Source organism: Acanthopagrus latus, chromosome 4 (genome assembly GCF_904848185.1).
Source record: "Acanthopagrus latus isolate v.2019 chromosome 4, fAcaLat1.1, whole genome shotgun sequence".
Classification (NCBI taxonomy): domain Eukaryota; kingdom Metazoa; phylum Chordata; class Actinopteri; order Spariformes; family Sparidae; genus Acanthopagrus; species Acanthopagrus latus.
This window is the reverse complement of record NC_051042.1, coordinates 14,365,868-14,388,436: the sequence shown is the minus strand read 5'-3', so window position 1 is coordinate 14,388,436 and position 22,569 is coordinate 14,365,868. Positions and strand designations below refer to the sequence as shown.

General features: G+C 38.6%; 2 protein-coding genes across 2 annotated transcripts; one reads left to right on the top strand and one right to left on the bottom strand.

Annotated features, from left to right (window-relative positions):
• Window positions 1-1,476: 1,476 nt before the first annotated feature.
• On the bottom strand, window positions 1,477-11,280 carry LOC119018787 (very-long-chain (3R)-3-hydroxyacyl-CoA dehydratase-like). The gene is made up of 11 exons (XM_037096750.1): window positions 10,949-11,280; window positions 8,763-8,808; window positions 8,390-8,463; window positions 6,757-6,921; window positions 5,856-5,907; window positions 5,572-5,682; window positions 4,275-4,402; window positions 3,947-4,059; window positions 3,756-3,862; window positions 3,511-3,642; window positions 1,477-3,004 (listed from the first exon to the last, which is right to left on the bottom strand). Exons 1-11 carry the CDS (start codon window positions 11,027-11,029, stop codon window positions 2,928-2,930), a joined length of 1,086 nt encoding a protein of 361 aa, XP_036952645.1. The 5' UTR covers window positions 11,030-11,280; the 3' UTR covers window positions 1,477-2,927.
• Window positions 11,281-12,628: 1,348 nt separating this feature from the next.
• Window positions 12,629-21,152, top strand: slc22a18 (solute carrier family 22 member 18). Its single transcript, XM_037096749.1, has 10 exons — window positions 12,629-13,213; window positions 14,796-14,893; window positions 15,043-15,188; window positions 16,022-16,154; window positions 16,788-16,903; window positions 18,360-18,470; window positions 18,725-18,825; window positions 18,916-19,017; window positions 19,428-19,548; window positions 20,547-21,152. The coding sequence occupies exons 1-10, from the start codon at window positions 13,046-13,048 to the stop codon at window positions 20,732-20,734; spliced, it is 1,284 nt and encodes a 427-aa protein (XP_036952644.1). The 5' UTR covers window positions 12,629-13,045; the 3' UTR covers window positions 20,735-21,152.
• Window positions 21,153-22,569: the final 1,417 nt, after the last annotated feature.

Here is a 22,569-nt window from a genome sequence, read left to right as displayed (position 1 = left end):
CTGGGTGTGGTCGGGTGTAGCAGTTTTTCTTTCTTTCTTTCTTTTCTTTTTTTTTTTTTTTTTTAGCAGTGTAGAGAATTCATATCATCTACCATAACAAAGACCAAATATGAAAATGAATGTAAAAAACAAACAAGTGATTGGTTAAGAAGGGAAATATTTGTTCCCTGCTTGGACACACCATGTGCGTAATATATATGCTGATGCCTGATTAAATTGTTTATTCTCCTGGCTATTCCATCCCGTTTTAAATTGAATTATCGTTAATTATTTTACATGTCATGTGGATTTGCCTCATGTGAACAGTGATGATTCACAGTATAATTGGCACGTATGAATATGTGACCTGCATACTGCAGTATCACAGTATTTAGTGTCAAGCCTTGCTTTTACCAATTACAGGTGGAATTCTAATGTTACTTTTTAAGTGTAGTGCAGTTGTTTGACTCAGGATTAGTAGGTAGAGTTTTTGACCATGTTTGACTGAATAAGGAGCAGCGGTGATAAATCAAGTTAAATATGAACAAATCATTCTTCACTGACCCTACTAAAAACAAGAAACACTTAATCATCAAAACTGCCTCCCAGACTTCAGCAAGAAAATATCAAAAGTGTTAAATACTAAACATTGTACCTACAATCTGAGTCTCTGCCCATTCACACAGGTGTTTTCACTCCTGGTTCATAACATGAGGTCAACATAAAGTCCGATAAAGGACAATAAAGGTTTAAGTTGTCCCGCAGCAAGTCAGGGGTCCTGATGATCACAGCATCATCTGATGACATTACACTGATAATAAATTCATTGGGCTGTGTGAACTTGAATGAATATTGATTCATTAATTGGAATAGCCTGGGGCAAACAGAATAAAATCTAAACTAATCAACTGGATAAACTCTCTCTGGAATTCTTTTTTTATTGGAATACTTTTTGTGGATTTCCCCCCTTACATTAAAAGTACATTAGGAAGAAAGCTCTAGATGCCATTATGGGCACCTGACTGTGTTTTAACACAGAGCTTAGAAACTGGTTTGTCAAAATGTTCCAAATGGTGTCTTAAAAACTACAACACAGGTTAACTGAAGTTTGGATTTGAAACAAAATGACTGCATCAGTGTGGGACTTTACCCTCCTCATCCACAACAGGAGAAGGCGTGTGCATGTTCCTTCTTCTTATCACCAACAACAGAAAAATAAACTTCGGCTGGATACCAACTCCTGTCAGGCTTCATGTATGTGGATATATTTTACAAGTACGCCATTCTAGCAATCAAACTAAGAGGCAACAGCCTACCATTTTACAAAGGTGATATCTAACGATGTGTCCACGTTGTTAAGTTGCCTTTCAATATAAACTCACTAGTTTGATCCCCTTCCCTCACACTGTGTTTGAAGTCTGTATGTCCTCTGTGAATGTGAATGAGTATGCAAAAAAAACACAAGGGGATCAGTGGTCCCAGAGAAAACACTTCAACTCCAAAATAGGAACTCTGATGTTTATTCTGCCAGGAAACTAACTGTAACTTACAAATAAAATGCATCATTGTTCTGAATTTACCTGTCAGTTGAAATACAATAAAATTCCCAAATCAAGCTGGATGTCTACTGCAAGTACTTCCCAACAAACAACTTTAGAAAAAGTAAGTCAAAATCAAACAACTTCAAAAAAACACAAATAAATATCGAAGAACAGATTAAGACAAGGCTCAAAGGTGAACAGAGTGGAAGAAAACAAAGAACTCAAAGTACAGTCAGTGTAAAAATGATAAAATAGGAGGCAAACAACTCGCAAATCTTAAAGGTTTCACAGTACACCAGTACAAGTTAACTGTAATGACTTCTTTCATTATTCTGTACCAAAACTGTCTACACCAAGTCAGTAAGTTTTTCTCATCTGGGCTCAAACTGAAAGAAAAAAACATTGAACCAAATAACTCACTGTTGAACCAAATAAAGTCAAGAAACGTTACAAATTAAATTGTACACAAAATGTTTTCACAGACTGCAAACATTTTTGACTTAAATCTATCTTTTCAGTCAAAAGATTTCTACGTATAATGTTGAGAGTTGGACTTTTTATTATTCACTTTTTCCTCTGAAATCCACTGAGGAATCCATGATTTGTAATCAGTGTTAAAAAACAAAAACAAACAAAACCTTCCCATAGGTATGATTAAAATGCCTTGAAGAGCCATTTAAGATTCCTATATTTGAATCAACAGGGTACTGAATTTTATAAGTAATATGAGATATAAACCGTGACGATGGCAAATCTGTTGCATTGAGTTTGTGCGCAAAACATGTAACTTTCATTTCCCAACGAAAAATCTCTGTATGTAAATACTTCTGTCATGTCCACAACAGGAAGATCAACAGAAAAACAAAATCCACAAATATCATTTAAGTTGTTTCTGCTGAACTAAACCTGGCTTAAGATAGACATCTTTGATAAATATGGACACTTGAAGAGAATAAACGTGGTATCAATTCAGACTTACAGTAGTAAAGCACTGGATCCGTTCAACAGCGAGTCGTCAAGCTGGTACAGTAAGATTAGAAAGATTTGGTCTGAAGACAGTTGACAGTTCACCCAGTGGAGGAAATCAGGTGACCAGTTCTCCAACACCAGGGGCCAGATGCATAAAACTACATGGGTTCACAACTAAGGCTGTGTACAGACAGACACATTGGTTCTTTTAGTCAGATTTCTGAAGCTGTGCCTGATTCTGTTTTATAAATTTCAACTACTGTGGAAAGCGTTTACATACGTACACGTACAGTAGTTTATACATCTGCCCCCTTCTCAGTGCGTGTGTGCGTGTTGTGTTGGAATATTAGAAAAGGCAGTTAGAGGAAACGAAAACAGCTGCTTTATTTTTGAGCGGACGACAGTTGAGAGGGTGTGCAAAGTAAAGGTGCTGATCATTTAGTGAACTTTCCTTTTCTTTGAGCGGTATCGTCTCCTCCTCTGCTTGTACAGGTGTCGGAAGTTGATGAAGAGTCCTGCGGGCAAGAGATGACTTCTGTTAGTATGAAGCTGAGGTTAGTTATCATGTTTGCATATTTGGCTGCCAAAACATTTTTTTTTTTTTGTCACTGCTTAAGAAGAAAACGGCTGCACACACAGGCGATGAACCAACCAGCATCTTTAGAGGAACTACTGGCAGCTATGGCGGTGGTTTAGGTGTGACAAGTGACGGAAACGACTGTTTCAAAACAACAATGGCGGCTCACCATGAGAGTAACATAGCTGCTATAGCATCCATTTTATCAGAAATGGAGAGTGTATTTCACTGAAAAACTATTTATGGCAGGTAAAATAGTTGCAGATTTCTGAGAGGCAACGACAAACCATGAAAACAGGCCTGCCGGCAGCCTGAAAGTTATCGGAAAATAACCTTTAATATTATCATTGCCTGCGGTTGTAATATGGTTATAGCTGGCTGTTTTTGCAGACACAGACGATGAGTCAGAGTCAAGTGTGTTACGTGTGTTAGCGGATGTCTCACCCAGGAACATGAGGACCAGGTAGACCTGCAGAGTGTAGGAGAAGCTTAAAGAGTCTCCCAGCACCGCGGGGAGGGGGAGGCTGAATAGACGAGTCTCGTCAAAGATGGGCAGGGACTGGATCACAGCCACCGCTGGCAACACAAATACAAGGACACGCTGTCAGAAACAACCAGCAACGACAGCTGTAAAACTTGGCGTATACAACCATTTTCTTTTGTAAGCACATGAAAGACTAGTAACAAACCTTCAGCCACAACTCCCAGTGGGTACAGAGGGATCCAGAGGCTGTATCTCAGCCATGTTAGCAGCTTCCACTCATTGCCAATGCAGGCCAGCATGTAGAACGGGTACCTGGTGTAAGGAAGGAAGACCTTAGGTTAGAGCAGACAACGACACATGTTCACCAGAGAGAGAGGGACGGTGACCTGGGCTCACCTGAAGATCTCTATGGTGCTCCACAGGTAGAACACGAAGAAGACGACAGCTTTGTTCTGCATGTCTTCCAGACTGCCGAAGACTACGAACAGAATGACATTCCTGCCGGCCACCTGCAACATCACAGAGCAGTCTACGTAACACTTTTTTTCAGCACTTTCCAAAACCATTTCTACAGTATATCAAACCTGAAAGGCAACCTTTGGCCCAAATAATCAATCACTTGGCAAACAAAGCATTGGCACAGGAAAGAGCCTTAGCACATCATTCCTGGGCAATGTTTTCATTTATGTTGAAATCACATCACAATGAGAAGTGACTGTATTACCTGTATCATAGCAGGAAAAAATCCAGTCTTAACCAGACCCAACAAGGGATTAATGACTTCTAGCACGGCCATCATCTGACAGAAATACATCATATCGGCTGTGGTGTGGAAGGTATCGTAGAACGAATCTGCGGAGGGCGAGAGACACAAACAGACATAATTAAACAGCACGTTGCATGAGCCACTATCCATAATCCTCATCATTTGCAAAACAAATCCCTGCCTGCTGTGTAGCCGTGTTCCTGTTTCTATTCAAATGAGCTCATCTGTGTTTTCGGGACCGTCTGTTTGTTTTATGCGTCTTTGCTCAGTGGTGCTAATTGGGTTTATTTCTTTTTCTGTTTTGTGTTGCATGAACACTGACCAAAAAATTAATTATTAAGTCCATAAAACTGAAAAGATATTAAAGCGTTTTTATCTTTACGTAGTCGATCCCTCTGCAGTCTGCCAGTTCTGCTTTTGCTCATGTGTTTCACGCGGTTTTCACTTATTCCTAGATTTGTGTGATGTACTAAAATAGCCCAAGAATAATGCTACTGACAAAAGCGTGACTAAATATAGACTCAGGTGATTTATCTATCTCATGAAGGTTTTATGTCTCTGCAAGCATATTTTTAAGGCAGACCAAAAAGAACAGAAAATAGTAGCTGCCTGGAACGTCAGTCAGAAGTCAGACATTAATCATGTTTTTTCACAACGGTTGGTGGTGGGCAGTAATGTGAAATTTACACAGTTTGAACTGAAGACTAAAACACACATAACCACACTTTTAGAAACAGATCACAATGAGAACTCTCTATTCTTGTATCTTGTTCTCTCGCTGTGGAAATATCTGGGAACATGGAGATGTCATTAAAAAAAGGCAGACAGGGCAGGAGACATGAGCAGACAGACGATAAGGCAGGTTGTAAACAAGTCTGAAGGTTAGCCAAACTTATTTGTAAGAGCAAACAAATGAATAAATAAAATTACTACTCAGACCTCCCGTATAAACATCAGGGTAACAGACAGACTTCCTGCTTTAACTCTGACCATATGTACCATGTTTGCACACTTTCAAGTTTTACGTTCTCAAGCAGAGGTTTCCATAATATTCACAACCTCACAGCTGTCCTAACAATTATAAACAATTGACTGACAGCTAAACTGTTGCAATCTGTATTAAAACAATCCTTAAACCGACGATTAAGACATTATATTATTCAGCCAGTAAAAATGATTCTTTGCAGGACACTCAGCCTTCCTGTTGGAGAGAATCTGGCCATCGCTTCACTCTACTGGCCTTTTTCTTACACACCTTGACCAAGAATGAAGAGTCGCACAGTCATGTTGACAAAGATCCAGGAGAATCCGAGGAACTGCACCAGGTTGTACATAAACAAGTAGCCTCGCTTCAGTCCGAGGAAGGCTTTACAGGAGACAGAGGAAAATGACTCAAATGAACGACTGTTGCTAACATCGCTAAAATTCCCTTTACTTCCTCCTACAGGATTATAAAGGTCTTAAAAAACATTAGTGACAAAGCTTCAGTTTGTCTCATTTCAGTGAGTTTTAGTAGTTTGTCGGCTCAGAGTGACTCACGGTCTTTACGAACTCTTGACTCCACACTTATCTTGTTAATCTTCTCCTCCTCCTGAAAGAAATCACACCATCACAATCACAATATGCAATGTAGATGACTAATATGTGAATAATATTGCTATCTTCAATTGTTTTTAACTATGAATTACGGTCTTTCAAATTTGTCATCGGTTCTAAAGAACAGACCAATTAGTTTTTTATATTTAGAAAAATTGTTAGTTTTTCAACATTTTAACCAGGAATCTTCATTAATTCAAATTTCATAATTGTGTATACATCTGCAACATTAAGACCAATATGTGATATTTGCACCATGAAAAAAACACCCATTATATACTTCTGTTTTTTACTTGAAATAGAGGAGCACAGCATGAAACTTGCCATGCAGTGTAACTAAAGAAAAAAAGTGTCAACAAGGGAGTACAATAACCAAAACAATACGTTTTTAAGGCCAAACATTCTGAGGAAAATCTGAGGAGGCAAAAATAAAAATGAGAAAAGTCACCTTTAAAAATGAACCTTAAATACATTTCAAAATAAATTTTGCAAGCCCAGTTGTTGAAAATCAGACAGTCTTGATTGTAATGGCCCAGTGAGAGGCAGCTTTGTCAAGCCATGTGCAGGAAGAGTTTGCATTCACATCCATTAACTTATTTGAAACTACATCTGTCCCAAGCTGAGCTTTGCCAAACCACAGTGAGCGATGCAAAATTTTGTGGTCAAACTTTGCAAGGCTAAATATGAGGAGGACCTGTGGCTAAAGAAAACTACAAATAGGCCTCTGTGTTTTCTTGGCTGTAATAACTTTAGTACAGACTACATGTTGTAGCCATTAGTCATTAGTTACAGGCTAATCCCAGGTTTGCTTTAGCAGTCAAAGGCCTTTTCCATAAGGTCTTACCTTAGCCTGAAGCTCCATCTCAGCATCAGACTCATCCAGCCAGCGGTCGAAGTCAGGAGCCAAAAACAGAGGCTTCTTCTCCTGCAACGTTAGCCGGTCCCACCAGCGCTCCTCCTGCTTTTTGATCTTGATGTCCACCTGACGCTGGGTGGACTTATGCTTGATCTAAAAAAACAAAAAATTTGAAAATTATATTAAAAGTTTCTAACTGGGACACACACAAGGCAATTAAAGAATGCGAGAAGCTGTTGTGTGAACACTTTCTGGGACTGATCATCACAACATCACAGGTCTTGAATCCACAACACAGCAAAATAGGGATTTAAATACATTTTAGTTGAAGGGTGGAAGAAGAAACAGCAGCTCTTTGTCCCAGAAATAAATTCCCTGATAATAACGTAGCTGAATATCTCTCGCCATGGTGTCCCAGCTAATCAAGCCTCACTTCAGCAGGGGGGCGTTTTCCAATCAGTGTTTGCCGACTTAACAACTAGTGACTTCTAGCTGGTACACTTGTTCAATCAGTGCCATGACGCATAGAGATATTCATGTATTTCAGTTATGATAAAACTGTGGATTTTTCATCTGAACAGCACAAAATAAAATGTGTGCGATAGTGCAAAGAGGCTTAAGCTTGTATTCGCAAACATATTAAGTGGGATATCCTGAGCCGATCTGCAGGACATGGGCAATTTTTCACTAATCGGGATCGTCAGTTTTGAACATGGATCCAAGGCCTTTTTTTTTTGTTTTTTTTTCTAAACATCAGAGCACAATTTGTGGCGGAACGCAGATGCACGCACAATACTACAAGTTCACTCAAGCAATACAAGCAAAGGCACCGGAGCAACAAACACTTGCGGATACCCTCAAAAGGACAGAGAAATGTCCTTGAGACAGCACCATAACCAAACATATTACAGAAAAGGTAATTAAATTAATTGCTCTGGATAACCAGCTCATCTCTGTGGTAGAGGATCAGGGTTTTCTTTGTCATCTGGAGTTTTTGAATCCCCGGTATGCCCTACCATCTCGGCATTACATTACGCTGACTCCACTTTCGAGTTACAATGTGTCGGTATGCGCACTAGTTTTGTGGGCCTCATACAGCAGAGCATGTAAAACAGGCAATCGAGGAGATGCTGAACGCGCGTGAAACAGACAAGCAACAGGTCGATGTCATTTTACATGACAACGTAAGGAATATAGAAAAAGCAGTGGATGATATGAAGGTACCCCGCTGTACATGAGAGTCTGCTGTCACAGTGCAGCGTCACAGCCTCAACTGCTAACGCGAAGCAGATGGCAGGCCAATGTTGTAATAGTATATGCAGAATAAGGAAGAGCCATATCAAAGTATATAATTGGTTTCAACACAATAAAAAAACTATTAAGCAAGAGCTTATATGCAGGTTCTTTTTTTCTTAATGCAACTGCATTATCAGGAAAATATTAGTTAAGGCTAAGTATCGGATCGGGACTCGGTATCGGCATTTACTAAATATTAAAGGACTCGGGTCGGGATCGGGGTGAAAAAAAACCTGATCGGGACTGAGCAGTCAAAAGGCAACACATTTTAATACAACAATTGTCTTCACCATTAATTAATAATATATGAATAACAGATCATTACCTCAGGTCTAACAGGTTCGAGGAACTCCAAACTGAACACATATTCATTATCTCCTTTAGCTCCATGGCCCTGTCCTGTGGAAACAATATTGAGATTATATTTTTACATTACACCAATGTAAGCCTTTCTATTGTGTTTCATTTTAAAACATCATAACAGACCGCATGAACAATGTAAAGGTTTGTGGGCTATTTTATAGTAGTTTCACTTCAAAATTGTCATTAACAACCAAACATCTTCACTTGAATATTTTTAATCAACATGCATGGTTTTTATTTTTGGCATTGTATACATTTTGGATTTGCACCTTATCGAAACAACAGTTTCAGGTGGGATTCTATTGACGCACCAACCTCAATACCTAAATACCAACCTCTGAACTGAAGTGTGTTGTTTTCTTGTAGGCTGATGTCAAGATTCTGAAAAACAAAAAGAAAGAAAGTCACCACAACCAACCCGACACTGCACACAATGTAAATAACTGCAGTGGAAATTAAAGGTTGAAGGGACATTTCTGTATTTTGAAACCTGGGCCCAATACTTCAACATGTTTCAGAATCGGTAGTAGTCTTAATAGTGCATTTAACGGGGACTAGTATGTGAGTTTTTGGACAACAGTGGAGCTCTTTGGCACTGAAGGATTGTAATACTGTATGTCGGACAATATTTGCAGGAAAAAGAAGATCACCAGATGTATCCTTTAAAATCAGCAGTCAGTTTTTTTGGGTACACCTCGCTTTAAGTAATGCAATCTCATACAACAGCCCTGCAATATAAATCCTAACCTCGTGAAGGTTTCAATGCTTTGTTGTTGCTTTAACAGTTGCCTAACATGTAACATGACAGGTGTTCCTCTCAGCCTGCTTCAGCTATCATTAAGCCATCCTCCTAAGAGGCTGAACTAGATCCAGAACAACCATTAAAAGTCATGCATCTTTTATAGGACATTTGTCTAACAGATGCAGGATGGAGATGGAGCAATCTTGGAAATGTAAAGGGGGAGAAGAACCTGTATTTCATGTTTCCAATGCAAATGCACAGCCAGCAGCATGAAACTTAAGTAGTCAGTGTCAGGCTTAATGTTAAGGTGCCAAAACCCATCCAAAATTAATTTTATAGTTTTTCCCTTAAAAAAAAAAAAGGGAAAAAAAAGAATCTGTATTGCAATATGCTTATGCATTCTTTATTTCATTAAATAAACATCGACACTAGGCTATCACCAAATCAGACTGTAACTACACAATTATCATGGCCAAACGAATTCACAATAGCAATACTGCTGCAATATTTAATGTAGTTTTGCAAAAGAAATTCTAAAAATTAATCTTTGAATGATAATCTCTATGTACTTTTAGAGAAGAATGTCAAACTCAGAATTTTAATATTTACAACATTAATGAGGTAATCATACAAACTCTGAAATATTTATATTTTCTGTAACTGGATAAACAGGCTGCTTGAATGTAGAAAGGTGGCAGGGTCCGCCAAAATTAAACAAAGTCAAACAGTATTAAATTGTGTTTTCCTTTAAGGTCAGGTTGCTCATTAAGTCAGGAAAACAAAGACAGCTTGTTTATTTAATTTGTTCATGCATGGACACATAAGCATTTGAATATCTTTCTCTGCTGATTAAAATGTACTACATAGGGCACATTTAATACTTTAAGACCAGCTTCCTGCTTATACTTCCTGCTTAAGAATAATATACATTTAATTAAATATGTCAAAATGTTTCATGCGGTATAGAGTATTTTCACAATGTGGTATTTAATAATAAATGTAATTGTTCTTTTTAAATCTTCATTTAAGAAAACACTGTTAAACTTCCATTACTCATTAATATTGTTATATGACATATATATTAATATATATACATTATGTCTGCAAAGATAATAAGCCCTGTTAACTTTTGAAAATGTAAATTTGAGTACATTTTGCCTATATTAAGCATTTCATTTATTTAAGGACATTCTACATATTCACAAGAGCAAATTCTTTTGATAATGAGATCTATTTATGGAAAGTCACACGTTGTCGAGTTGATAACAGTGCAAAACAGGAAGCCAGACTAAAGCTGTCATGTCCAGCTGTCTTTTGTTTTTCCACTAACATCAAACGTGTTAATGCTACGTTCAAACACGAGCAAATCATTAACGTTATCAACTAACTCACCGTTGTTGAGTTGAAGGAAGACAGAATAATTGTCTGCTCAGTTGTGTTTACAAGGAAGCAACAGACAAAAATACATGCTTTTCTGAACTGGGGACATATCTTAATTCATTAATTTTGTTAGTTTTCTTTTTACCCTTATAATAATTTTGACGTTGGAGGTGAATTTAGCCATCTTAAAACTGCAAACCCTCACGTACTAGCTAAACGTCGGGCTAGTTAAGCTAGTGTGTCCCTACAGCGGAGAAAACATTAGCTTGCTAACATCGCCGAAAGCATTAAGATAAAGTCCCAGGGGGATTTTCACATAGAGTTGAAGCTGTGGTCAAACGACTAGCCTGTGTAAGTTGAGGCTGAAAGGAGCCAGTTGGATGTGGCGGACCGTCCTACCTTGGCATCGCTCAGTTCCACCCGGAGATAAATCTCTCCGTGTCGCTGAGCCCAGTAAACATGAGGAGTGAGGATCTGCATTATCACTCTGTCTCTGCTAAAAATCTACATGCCATAAAAACAGGGTGTTTTACTCAAACCGATGAACCGAAGTCCTCATCTGACAATCTGCCTGCCAACCCCCACACACAACACAGTAAAGATGATGGAGCGTGCTTCCGGGAGGAGGTCTCTCGCGGACTTCAAAATAAGACTCCTAGGTGGCTGTTTGGTAGCTTCAAAATAAAAGTCATGTTTTCGCTCAAAGTATCATCACTCGAAGGGAAACCAGTATCTGATGTCCTCAGAGGTCTGGGACCTGGGTGTTTTGCAATGTAGCAGCAGATCTGAAATGTATGTTGGCACTAAAACCATGCAATACTTTATAAACCAACAGCAGGATTTAAAAAAAAACATTTTTTCCTTAGGAAGCCAGTGTAAAGAGATAAGAACTGGATTGATGCAATCTACTTTTTTGGTTCTTGTTAGGACTTGTGCAGCAGCGTTCTGAATCAGATTCTTCTTCATTCATATTTTTCACGGGGACCTTTAAAGACAGTATACAGCAGTTGAGTCTACCTCAGAAAAATGCATGGGCTAATTTTTCATGTATGTCCATGCATGAAAAATGAAAAAGGACTCAATGCAGAAAACTGTCCCCTGTGACAGTTACACTATGGTGTATTATATTAGATTATGAATTGTTTGATTTTTGAAATTCCTGAAAATAGTGAGAAATTCCTACAGAGTTAGCCAGAGTAGTCAGTAAAACATTATCATTTGAAAAGAACATGTATTTAGTATACAGATCAACATGTCTGTTTATAGATTTCACTGATGATACATTGACTGTATTCAAGTCACAGATGCTAACATGCTAAGCACATACTTTGAACAAGTATGATATAGTAACTCTTTGGGCATTTGAGGACCTTAAGAGAATGTTACATTCCAAATCTTTTGGCCCAGGTTTTATTCATGGGTTACCTCCTGGATTCTGCCACAGGAGGGCATTAAAAGACTGCTTTGTGAAATCTGACCTGCCTTTTAGCAGATTTAACCTGTGATGGTTACATTTGCCATGCTGTAACAGCATTAAGTTTCATTTTTTGATTACATAAAGAATGTCAGTGAAGATTTTTCCCTTCTTCTAAAATTCCCTCCCCAAAAGTGCATTGTGCACCTTAATACTTAAAGAACAGTTTCCTCACATACGTTTACTTGAGTTAATCAACATTTTCAAAGCAGTACTTTTAAAGGTAATTAAGTTTTTTTTTGTCCTTCACCTAAGTGAAAGATGTGAACACTTCCTCTACCCACGGATATGGTTGTACCACTTATATAACAATGACATGAGCAGTTCAGCCTGCAAAGATAAGCCCTTTAACTTTTGAAAATGTAAATTTGAGTTGGGTTTAAGTGTGTAACATACTTCAGGACATTTGTGAATGCAGGACTCTTACACTGTGACTGTTGCAGCACTGTTCATGCAGTTTACTTTTGTCTTCTGATTAGAATTCTTCCCCAGCGCTTCACTTTACTTTATCCTCAGTTAGGCGAACTTCTTCAATCACTGATTCAAAACTATTCAATTTGAGGAAGAACTCACAAGCAGGACTACCAAAGACATGCAAAGTACCACCTTGGTAGGTGTTCTTTGAACGCATCACTGTAGGAAACTTTCCGGTGTGTTTTCCTTCATGTTCCCTGAGCTCGTTGTTATGTTACAGTCATACCGAAAACACTTCCAGCCGTTCCGATGAACAGCTCAGCTAACTCTTCCATCTTATATGATAATTATTGGTAACTGGCTAGCTGGTGAGATGTAGCGTTAGCTAACGTTACCTCGGTGACGCCTCCTTCTCGCCTGCTCTCCGCTCCAAAGTGCAAATAACGTTACCACCAGGTCGGCTGGTTCATGTGAGGGTTCACCGGGTCAGAGGTTATTTTCCCGGACAGCCGACACGGCGATTTCGTCGCGGTCTTATTCCCACTTGCTGTCGATTCCCCGAGGTATCATCAAGTGACTGTAAAGGTGTGTTTTCTACAAGAAGCAGGATGAACCGAAGGGGAGAAACCACCGAGGAAACCTCCGGGGCTCCGGTGGTGTCCTCCTCACAGACCGACGCTGCTGAACAACGAAAGAGGACGACAGTCATTTACGTCGTTTACCTCATCGCTGCTTTGGACATCACATGGATGTTTTTGCAGTTTTCTGTCACCCCCGTGAGTATTTGGAAATGTCAGAGAGAAGCTGAGATTTCCGTGCCCGCCGTGAATGTGAACACGCTCACGGAAGCGCCCATTGAGAAGCGAATGTACAGTGACAATACGACGTGATTGCATAACAAAACCGATTTTAAAATATTCATTTGACTATAGAAGTGATCACATATAGCGCATGGCAGGCTAAGAGTAGTAAGCTCCATTCATGTAAGCATCAACCCACATCCTTCAGTACATCAGCAGTGCTGCAGGAGTCACAAATCAAAACTACTATATAACGAGTAAAAGACCTGCATACACAAACGTCCTTCAATAAATGACATCAGCAAAATGAACCCAAATGTACATTTTCAAAAGTTGAAGGGCTTGTCAATGCAGAATTGCTGATGTCATTGTTATTTATGTTACGTAGCTATACACATGGATAGAGGAAGTGTATACTTCCTTTACCTAAGTAAAAAAAAAACACATTGTAAAAATAGTCTGTAACTAGTAAAAGTGCTGCATTGAAAATGTTAAGTTAAAGTATGTAATCAGGAAGCTGTTCTTAAAGTATTAAAAGGTTCGCTATTTAGTTCTGGAGAAGAAATTTTAATCAGATAAGAAAGATCTCTATTGATTGATTTTTTTTTTCCATGCTTAAACAAACTAGATAAACAAACTTTATGTTCTTTTCATGACCAAACAAACTGAACGAACAACTGACCATAAAGAACAACACAATTTCATACTATTCTACTTTGTTTATATGTGGCGGACCCTGCCACCTTTTTAGCTTCACACAGTGTTGAGTGGACCTTATTTTCGTCAGAGAACAGCTTGTTTACTCAGTTATGGAAAAAAAATGATTATTTCTAAGCTTGTATTATTACCTCATTAAGGGTTTGAATTTCTTCTCCAAAACTCCATAATGCCCCTATAAAATGGCAGTAAATGCAGGATTTGCAGAGCCCAAATAACTATTTAGATTAGGACTGTAACCCTGTAATCTGCTTTTTTTGTTTGTTTGTTTTTTTTGGGGTTTTTTTTTTTTTTGGGAGGGGGATAAGTGATTGTTTGATTAGTACAATGCTGAAAAAAAGAGGAATGCTGTCGCAGGTGTTTTCTCCCAAAACACAGTCCAAACCTTAAAATGATGACACACTTTTCAAAACGTGACGGGGGAAATTAATTTCTGCCGCCAAAACCTGCCACTCCTTCCATCACCACAGCCACTGCCTTCCTCAAATATGTGTTCACATTCATCAAGGACAAACTGTTAACACTTGATGACTGATGCCTGCTCTCGTCATGTGGCAGCTACTGATTATTTCTCCTAAAGCTAAAAAGCAAAAGGCAGCAGAATCACAATAGTGATGCTTTGTCTGATACTGAGCAATTCCTGAAGGTTGTCAAGTATATATAAAAACAGGAGTCATCCAAATAAAGTCTCAACTTGTTGGTTGGTAGAGGGTTTTTTCTCACCTGCAGGGATTTCACACTGTCAAACAGAAGCAGCTCTGCTCTGACCATGTCATCATAACATAATGATTATGATTATGTGAATTTAATTATGTGTTCTCACATGTGTGTCTCTCTGTAGTATTTGGCAAAGAAACTTGGCTTTGACACCTTGTGGTTTGGTTATTTGCAAACCACTGTCGGTGTAATCATGCTGTTCGGGGGTCCTATGTTTGGAAGGTAAGGACAATATTATCACAGACACTTATACAGAGGTGCGTGCAGGTTTTATTTGATGTATCACAGAATCACTGTGGGGCAAATATTAACGATTTACACTGTATTTGTCTGGCAGAAAACTTGAGTTTTTGGGGTTTTGTTGTTGGCAGATTTGGAGATCTGTTCGGAGCACGAGCAGCCTTGTCACTGGCTTGTTCGGCAACCGTTGTTTTCTTTCTGCTGCTGGCCATAGCCGACCATCCTGCCATGCTGTTCATCCACAAACTTCCCACAGTCTTCATGCATGTCCTACCTGGTAAGCAGCACTCATTGTAATCCTCCTCACTGAAATGAGCATTTCAAACTTCAAATCTTTATGATTGTTTGGTATTGATTGATGAGTTTCCTTCCTTCTTTGTTCCATTGCCGAGTTTGTGGCTAAGCCAAGTCTGAGTATTAGGGACATTACTAAGGAAAAACATCTGAGATTTTTTGATTAAAGTCATAATTATACAAAAAAATAGATTAAAAAAAAACATTTATTTCTCTTGATGTATAACTTTTTTCTCACAATATTTCATTATTTCATTTCTTTCTTCCTTTAGTCTGCAATTACATTATTATATCTATCTATATTTGTATTAAATAAGATCGTATAAGGTCCATTTGTAGCAACGAAAAAATGGGCTTCATGTCACAGCGATAGACCATTCCTGTGTGTTTCAAACTGGGACGCAAGACCAAACTGAGTGATCGCAAGAAAAACATCACGTTACACAGGGAAATGTCTGTTGTGGTCCATCTGTAGCATTTAGCCATGCTAAGCTAATATGCCTAGCTACTGCTACATTCTGCTCTGCCTCTGATCACCACCGGACTTGGTCTGAAATCAGCCTAATACAACATGATATGATGCAATAGGATATCAGAATCAGAGCATTGTATCATATTGTTGTGAAATACATGCACAAATGAATCATTTACTTTGATAAGTGGAACTGTATGCAATCCAGAAGCCATTTCTAAATCTAAAACGATTTAAGATTAAAGTTTCACCCCTGCGCTACTGTTTGACCTAAACTCTAGAAACGAATTAATGAAATTAGATGCAGTTTCACTTTCATCTTTTCTTCCCTCTCCTCTCTGCAGCATGTCAGATGGTTGTTACAGACCTGACAGAACCTGAAAAACGGGCAGATGCCTTATCCAAGCTAGGTCTGTGTTTTGGCATCGGCATGATAGCTGGGTCAACATTGGGCGGCCATCTTAACACACGCTATGGGTGAGTGTCACTGTGTGCTTGTGTCCTGTGTGAGTCTAGGCGGAGTGATGTGGTTACATCAGGAGGTTCTATAGATGTTGTGGGATGACTGTTAAAGCATATTCGGCTTTTGGACACATGCAAGCACATGAATGTTTCAGTGTCAGAACATTTTGATATGCCACTCCAATCTAGAGGTCACCTGTTTGTTCCAGAGATAAGTATTGCGAAACATCTATTCGCCAAGTTTGAAGGGTCGCTTACGCAAGTTAATATCATTATCATTAGGACCTTTTCTTTAAATTACTTTAGATGCTTCTTTCTCCTCAATTTTTGGCGCCGTCTCTCTTAAGTAAGACACTGACTGTCAGAAGCCATGTTATAGGGCTTGGCGAAATGGCCTCAAAATAAAAAAAAAGCTCAAATGCATTTGGTAAATGTTAATGCTGAGAGCCCCCCCCCCCCGTGGCTGCAAAAAAAAAAGAAAAATAATGATGACTAATCATGGAAATGCAATGAAAATGATGATAGACGTTGAAATTTTGAAGCCGTATTTAATGTCTGTGTAGTGATGCCATAATTATTTACACAATTTAAAGTAGACCTGATAGGTCCAAACACATGTGTCCTCCTAACACTGCTTTCTTTTCCCAGGGAGACATTCACTGCATGTTTTGGGGCTGCTGGGAGTACCTTCAGTTTACTGTTGGTTTTAAAGTTTATCCCAAAAAATACCAAAGTTAAAGCTCCAACTACAACCAGCACAGACAGTAAGACATGCCTCCATCTTCTACACACACACAGTAAAGTTCTCAGCTGTTTGGGGATCTGTATGAAATGCTGATTAGGCGTACGGACATTTTTATTTCAAAATAGGTATTTAACATTGAAACGACAATGATGTCTCACTACTTGTCTATGGGAAAAATGTATGTGATTTATGTGATATGGACCATAATTCATATCTCGGTATTTTCAGGCTGAATGGTGGTACACTATATATATTACTCTATGTACTGTATTTACTGCTTAGAGGTTAAGTTCTAAGTCAAAGTCACATTTGAGATGTTCCTTAAAAACATGAACACATCCTCTGGTTGGTTGACCTATGGAAACATGTGACTGAAAGTGGAAGGCTAACAGTTATGCCAACAGCAACAACCACTTTTTGTTTTTAAACACTGAAGAAAAGATAAATAATCACAGAAGACATTCAGCGTTGGATTGATTATGATCATGATTATGGATTTATTTTACAACCTCTCCAAAGTGGCCCCACAGTTCAATGCTGGATTATAAAGTTGCTCAAAGTTTGTAGTATAGCCTCATTAGCACAACAGTATACAGCATATACTGACGATGTCGGGTGGGAATGACTTAGTTGACATTCTAAATTTAATAACAAGAAACCAGACCAAATCTTATTAGTAATGCTTTTCATTAAATGTAGAACATAGAAGAAATGAACATGAACTACTACTACTAATTTTTTTGTGGCCGTGAAACAAATTCAACATTGTGAACTTTGAGCTAACACTGTCTATATCACACTGTAGAATAATTAACAGCCTAAAATTAAACATTGAAATAGGACTGCAGCGCTGTGTGAACTTGTGAATGAATGAGGCGGGGCTGTGAGAGTGTCTGAGAGAGTGACAGAGGACAGACAAACATTACCATTGCTGGCTAATGTTATTGGGCCACCGAACGCAAGCTTAAGCTTACTGGTCAAGAAGAGAGATGGCCACTTGGGTGTGGAACTGATATACATCCCGGTCCTTCTTTTGCAGTTGAGCCTTGGTGGGATGGATTCTGTAGTGAAGCTGGGTGCATACTGTGCAGCTCACCTCAAGCATTTATTTATAATCACTGAGGGAATAACAGGTGCCATTTGATACCTACAGCGGTATGCTTACAAAGAGATTAACATGACAATCATTTTGGACAGAATGTTTGAAATTAATGATTCACAATCATAGTAATTTTAAAGACATTCCAGGCGTTCCTGGAAGAGAGAGCATTGCACAGGGGGAGCGACTGGGCAGCTTCCAGGTGTGAATGTGTAACTGTGTGAGTTAGATCAGGGCGTTTCTTAGCAAACCTCTCTTGAAAAAAAAAAAAAATCAATTATGATAATAGGTTATGAATAAAAGTTAAAAAAAAATCTGTCAGGTATTGTGTGATTGTACATCATTTCTATTTTTCTTCTCTCTGAATTTGCTTCAGGTGAGAGCAAAAAAAAATCCATATTCAATGTGGGGGAGATCACACGACTGATGAAGTTTCCAGGCGTGGCGCGGACTTTTATTGTGAAGATAGTTGCAGGTTTGCCATCAGGTGAGAGCTCATGTCAGACATGGTTTGGTGAAAGAAATCGTTTTCAGACTGTATTTGCTAAACTTAACATTTATAGCCTTACATCCCATTCTTTTCCTCCACAAATCCACATATTGTGTTGATATTTGTTCTTAATGTGTAACATTACATACATATTTTATGTTACATTTTACCAAGCTTGGACGTTTTATGGAGAAACTGAAACTCTGTAAATCAAACCGAAAAATTGTTCCTCTCTTTTTTTTTTTTTTAAGGTATTTTCCAAGTGATGTTCTCTATCATTGCTTTGGAGTTCTTCAAGCTGACACCAGAGGAGAATGGATATCTGATGGCTTATTTTGGCATAGCACAAATGGTAAGTGCAGATTGAAATACGAGACAGTTTGGTCGTGACTTTAGTGTCAGAATTTGAGACGAGGTCGATAAAACCTGGACGTTTGTTCAGGTTATTCAGGGAGGGGTGATCGGTCGGCTCACACCGAGATTCTCTGACCACTCGCTGCTGCTGCTGTCCATCGCAGTTTCTTCTTTGGTGGGACTGGCTCAGGTACACACACACACACACACACACACACACACACACACACACACACACATAAAGACACACACACACCAGCACTACGGAGTATCCTTGAACCTGGAGGTTGGAAGTTTTCTACTTGCAATGACACTAAACATGTCACAAGTTATTGGTTGGCAAATTTCCCTCATTTACACAATTTACATTATTTGCATGGTCTTTATAAATTTGAAAATGGTATTTGTAAACATTTGCAATTGCTTAATAAATAGTTTATAGATCAGGTAATCCACAGGCAGGTTCAGTGGAGCTGCTTGAGGCGTTTCAGAGATATCTGTATATCAAAAGTGAATTGACGCCCTTCAGCCAGTAGCTGTAGTTGCCTCAAAATTAATTGAATCCTTTACTTTGATTTCGGTATCTCTTTTTCTGGGCAGGCCTACATGCAGAATGTGTTCCAGTTCTGCCTCACCGTCATGCCGATGATGTTTTCTCTCAGTGTGTTCAACGTCATCACGGACAGCATGCTCACCAAGGGCGTACCGTCGTCTGACACAGGTAAAGTCCTCCTGACTTCCTGCCCGCACGGCACACAACTGCAACATCAACAAAAACATTCACAACAATTGTATAAAAAGGAATGCTGAGCATATTTTTATGGGCCTATGAAGAGAGACAGAGCTTGTGATACAAGAAATAAGAGTTTGCAGGTGCAGATATCACTTTTAGATGATCTTTAAAGCCATGTGTTCATAAAAAGAAGTCACAACGCACTCAACTCACGTTTAGACTTGAAGGTTGGCTGCTGAATCATTGATGTGCTAAATAACCAAAAAAAGATGAACAAGGACAGCACTCCCATTACAATATTTGATATTGCCACACAGATGTTTCAGCGTGTGTTCTGGCAATTTCATCAGTTTACACCGCTGAGGCAATTATTGATAACCACAATTAGCACAACAGGTATGTCCCAATAGGGGGAGCCACATCCTCTTTCAAGCATTGGATCTCTTGTAAAACAAATCACAGCAACAAAAAAAACTTTCTGTTCGTGTCATAAAATACAGGGAAATGAAATCCCCTTATTACTCTCATTTGCAGCGAGGGTATCAAGAAAGTCCAGTACAGAAGGATTCTGTCCCTGTTACCGCTTGTCTGTGGCAAAGTCATATGTTTACATTTGTTGACGTAAAGATGACAGAAAACAGGCGTGTATTTTCAGTTATGGTGGCGTGAGAACAAAATAGAGCACTGCCCATCTAGAAGTCCAACAGTTCAAGAATATAGGAACCAACATTTTTACAAAACAAAGTTAAACATAAGTTACATGGTGCAGCTGTTGATAAAAGGAGGGAGAGAAGTATAACCTCTGATGTTTCAGTGTCAAACATGAGAGTCCCAAACCAACAGAAAATTATCTGAAACCTGCAGACTCACCTCTTCCCATAGAGCGAGAGTGACCAGAGACCAAAGTGAACATTTAAGATAGAATTTTAAAAATGCAGGGATTATAAACCAATTGTTTGCTGAGCCTGCTTTGCTCTTGTACGCAGGCACAATGCTGGGACTGTGCGCGTCTGTCCAATCTCTGCTTCGCACAGTCGGACCGACCGCAGGCGGCTTCCTGTATGTGAACTACGGGATATCCTCTATAGGCACGATCCAGTGTGTTGTCAATATGGCAGTGTTTGTTTACCTGCTGCAGCGTGGCCGCGAGAAAACGACCGAGCAAACAAAATGAAGTCACTCTGTCTTAAAAATAATGGTCTGCTCATCTCCAGCTGACGAGAGATGGAAATCAATGTTTGTTTCTTAGAACGATCATTCCTACGACTGCGCATATTTAAAGTTTTCTGTTGCAGTCGACGACGTGATGAGATAAGGTCAGGTCCCTCCAGTTCATCACTGATTCAGATCTGTTTGATCTGAGGTGGGGGTTCAGAGCCAAACCACTAGATGGAAGCAAATCCTCTATTTTACCTGATGATACTCACATTCACCTTAGAGTTCGGTTTGCTGACATTGACATTTTATGTAACATCATCAAAAATGATAAGATATGTATCATTATCATTTAAGATTGAAAATAATTTTATCAGAACAATACATAATTATTTTTTTAAATGTGTCACTGTTTTTCATTAAACACTTGAGAATGATTCTAGTTTTTAACATTAATTCATTGTGTGTGTTCTAGTGTCCTATGATGGTCTAAGTGCTTTTCCAGAGAGTTTAAATCTTTGGTGAAAAACAAAATATCTGTGAGTGAAACAGTCAGACAATGTGTAAATATAATCAGTCCTGTCAGAACATGTCAGCCACTCCAGTGCTGGGATGACAGTGTAGTTCTGGCAACTTTATTCACCTGTTGAATGGGATTAGACACTCAGGTATAGTATTTTATATTGCATTTCCACTATCTGCTACTATATGTTCCATTACATTTCACAACATGAGTTGGCCCCTGTCCCTTTTTACATCAAAAGTTTACATAAAAAAATCTGTCCACACAGGTGAAAACATTGGCGTGTCAGATTATAAATACAAAACAGAACTATTTCTTGAATGAGAACTCTGTGTTTTTTCTTCTTCCATCTCCCGTCAATCATCTCATGTCCCCTCAGATTTACCTTGTGAGTCTTTGGATGGACCAAAAGAATCATCAAACCCTGGCACCTCCACTGTACTAAAGTAAATAAATGAGTTGCACCAGCAATAACAAACATCGATGCATAACAATCTATAATGTCATTTTTCTGCAGAGTGAGAACTAAAGTATAATTTTGAATGCAGGAGTTAGTGATTAAAGGATCTGAATACCACAGTTCAGTGCACACAGTCAACAACCCAGTATTATCAAATATGAAATCATTAGTGCAGAAAAACAAATGACGTATTTTTTAGGATAGATAAATCCTGTAGTGTTAATCACAATCTCGGTTGTTTGTCATATTTATTGACAGTTTTTCTGCCAAACTGCAACATGTTGAAGTGATGTCACACAATCTGCAGCAGGTGTTTTCATTGTTTCTACAAAAATGATCTGTTTTGGAAATATTACGTCCAACGATCCCAGATACATATTATGTTATTTTAACAGTAGGGGGTCCTTTGTGCCACAGGGTTATTATGGACCAGGCTGCACCTTCAACACATGGCGCTGGTGCAATTTGTTTGCCAGTTCTTTGGGCCCAATGTCTGGTGAGAGCACACAAACAGTGGAAACCAACATTCAGATCATCCATTATGATGAATTTTTTTTTTTAAAAAATGCAATTTTCGGAAAGTTTGTCCAGTTTAGGTTGAAAATTAAAGTGAGGAAGAGTTTTTTTTCTTTGTGATTCATGAGATTTGAAGGAAAAATATTTGGCCACAACTACTTGATATTTTGTTTTTTTGTTTTTCAAAATGAAGTTACAAACTAAATTTAAATAATTCTTGATTTTACCATCAATATTTATATCAAGGCAGACAGTTTTTTTGTGGAATAGGATTGTCTCTAATGACACTTCTTGAAACTATATGAACCTAGAAACATTGGCTAAAACAGAATCCCATATCCTGACAAACAGATAT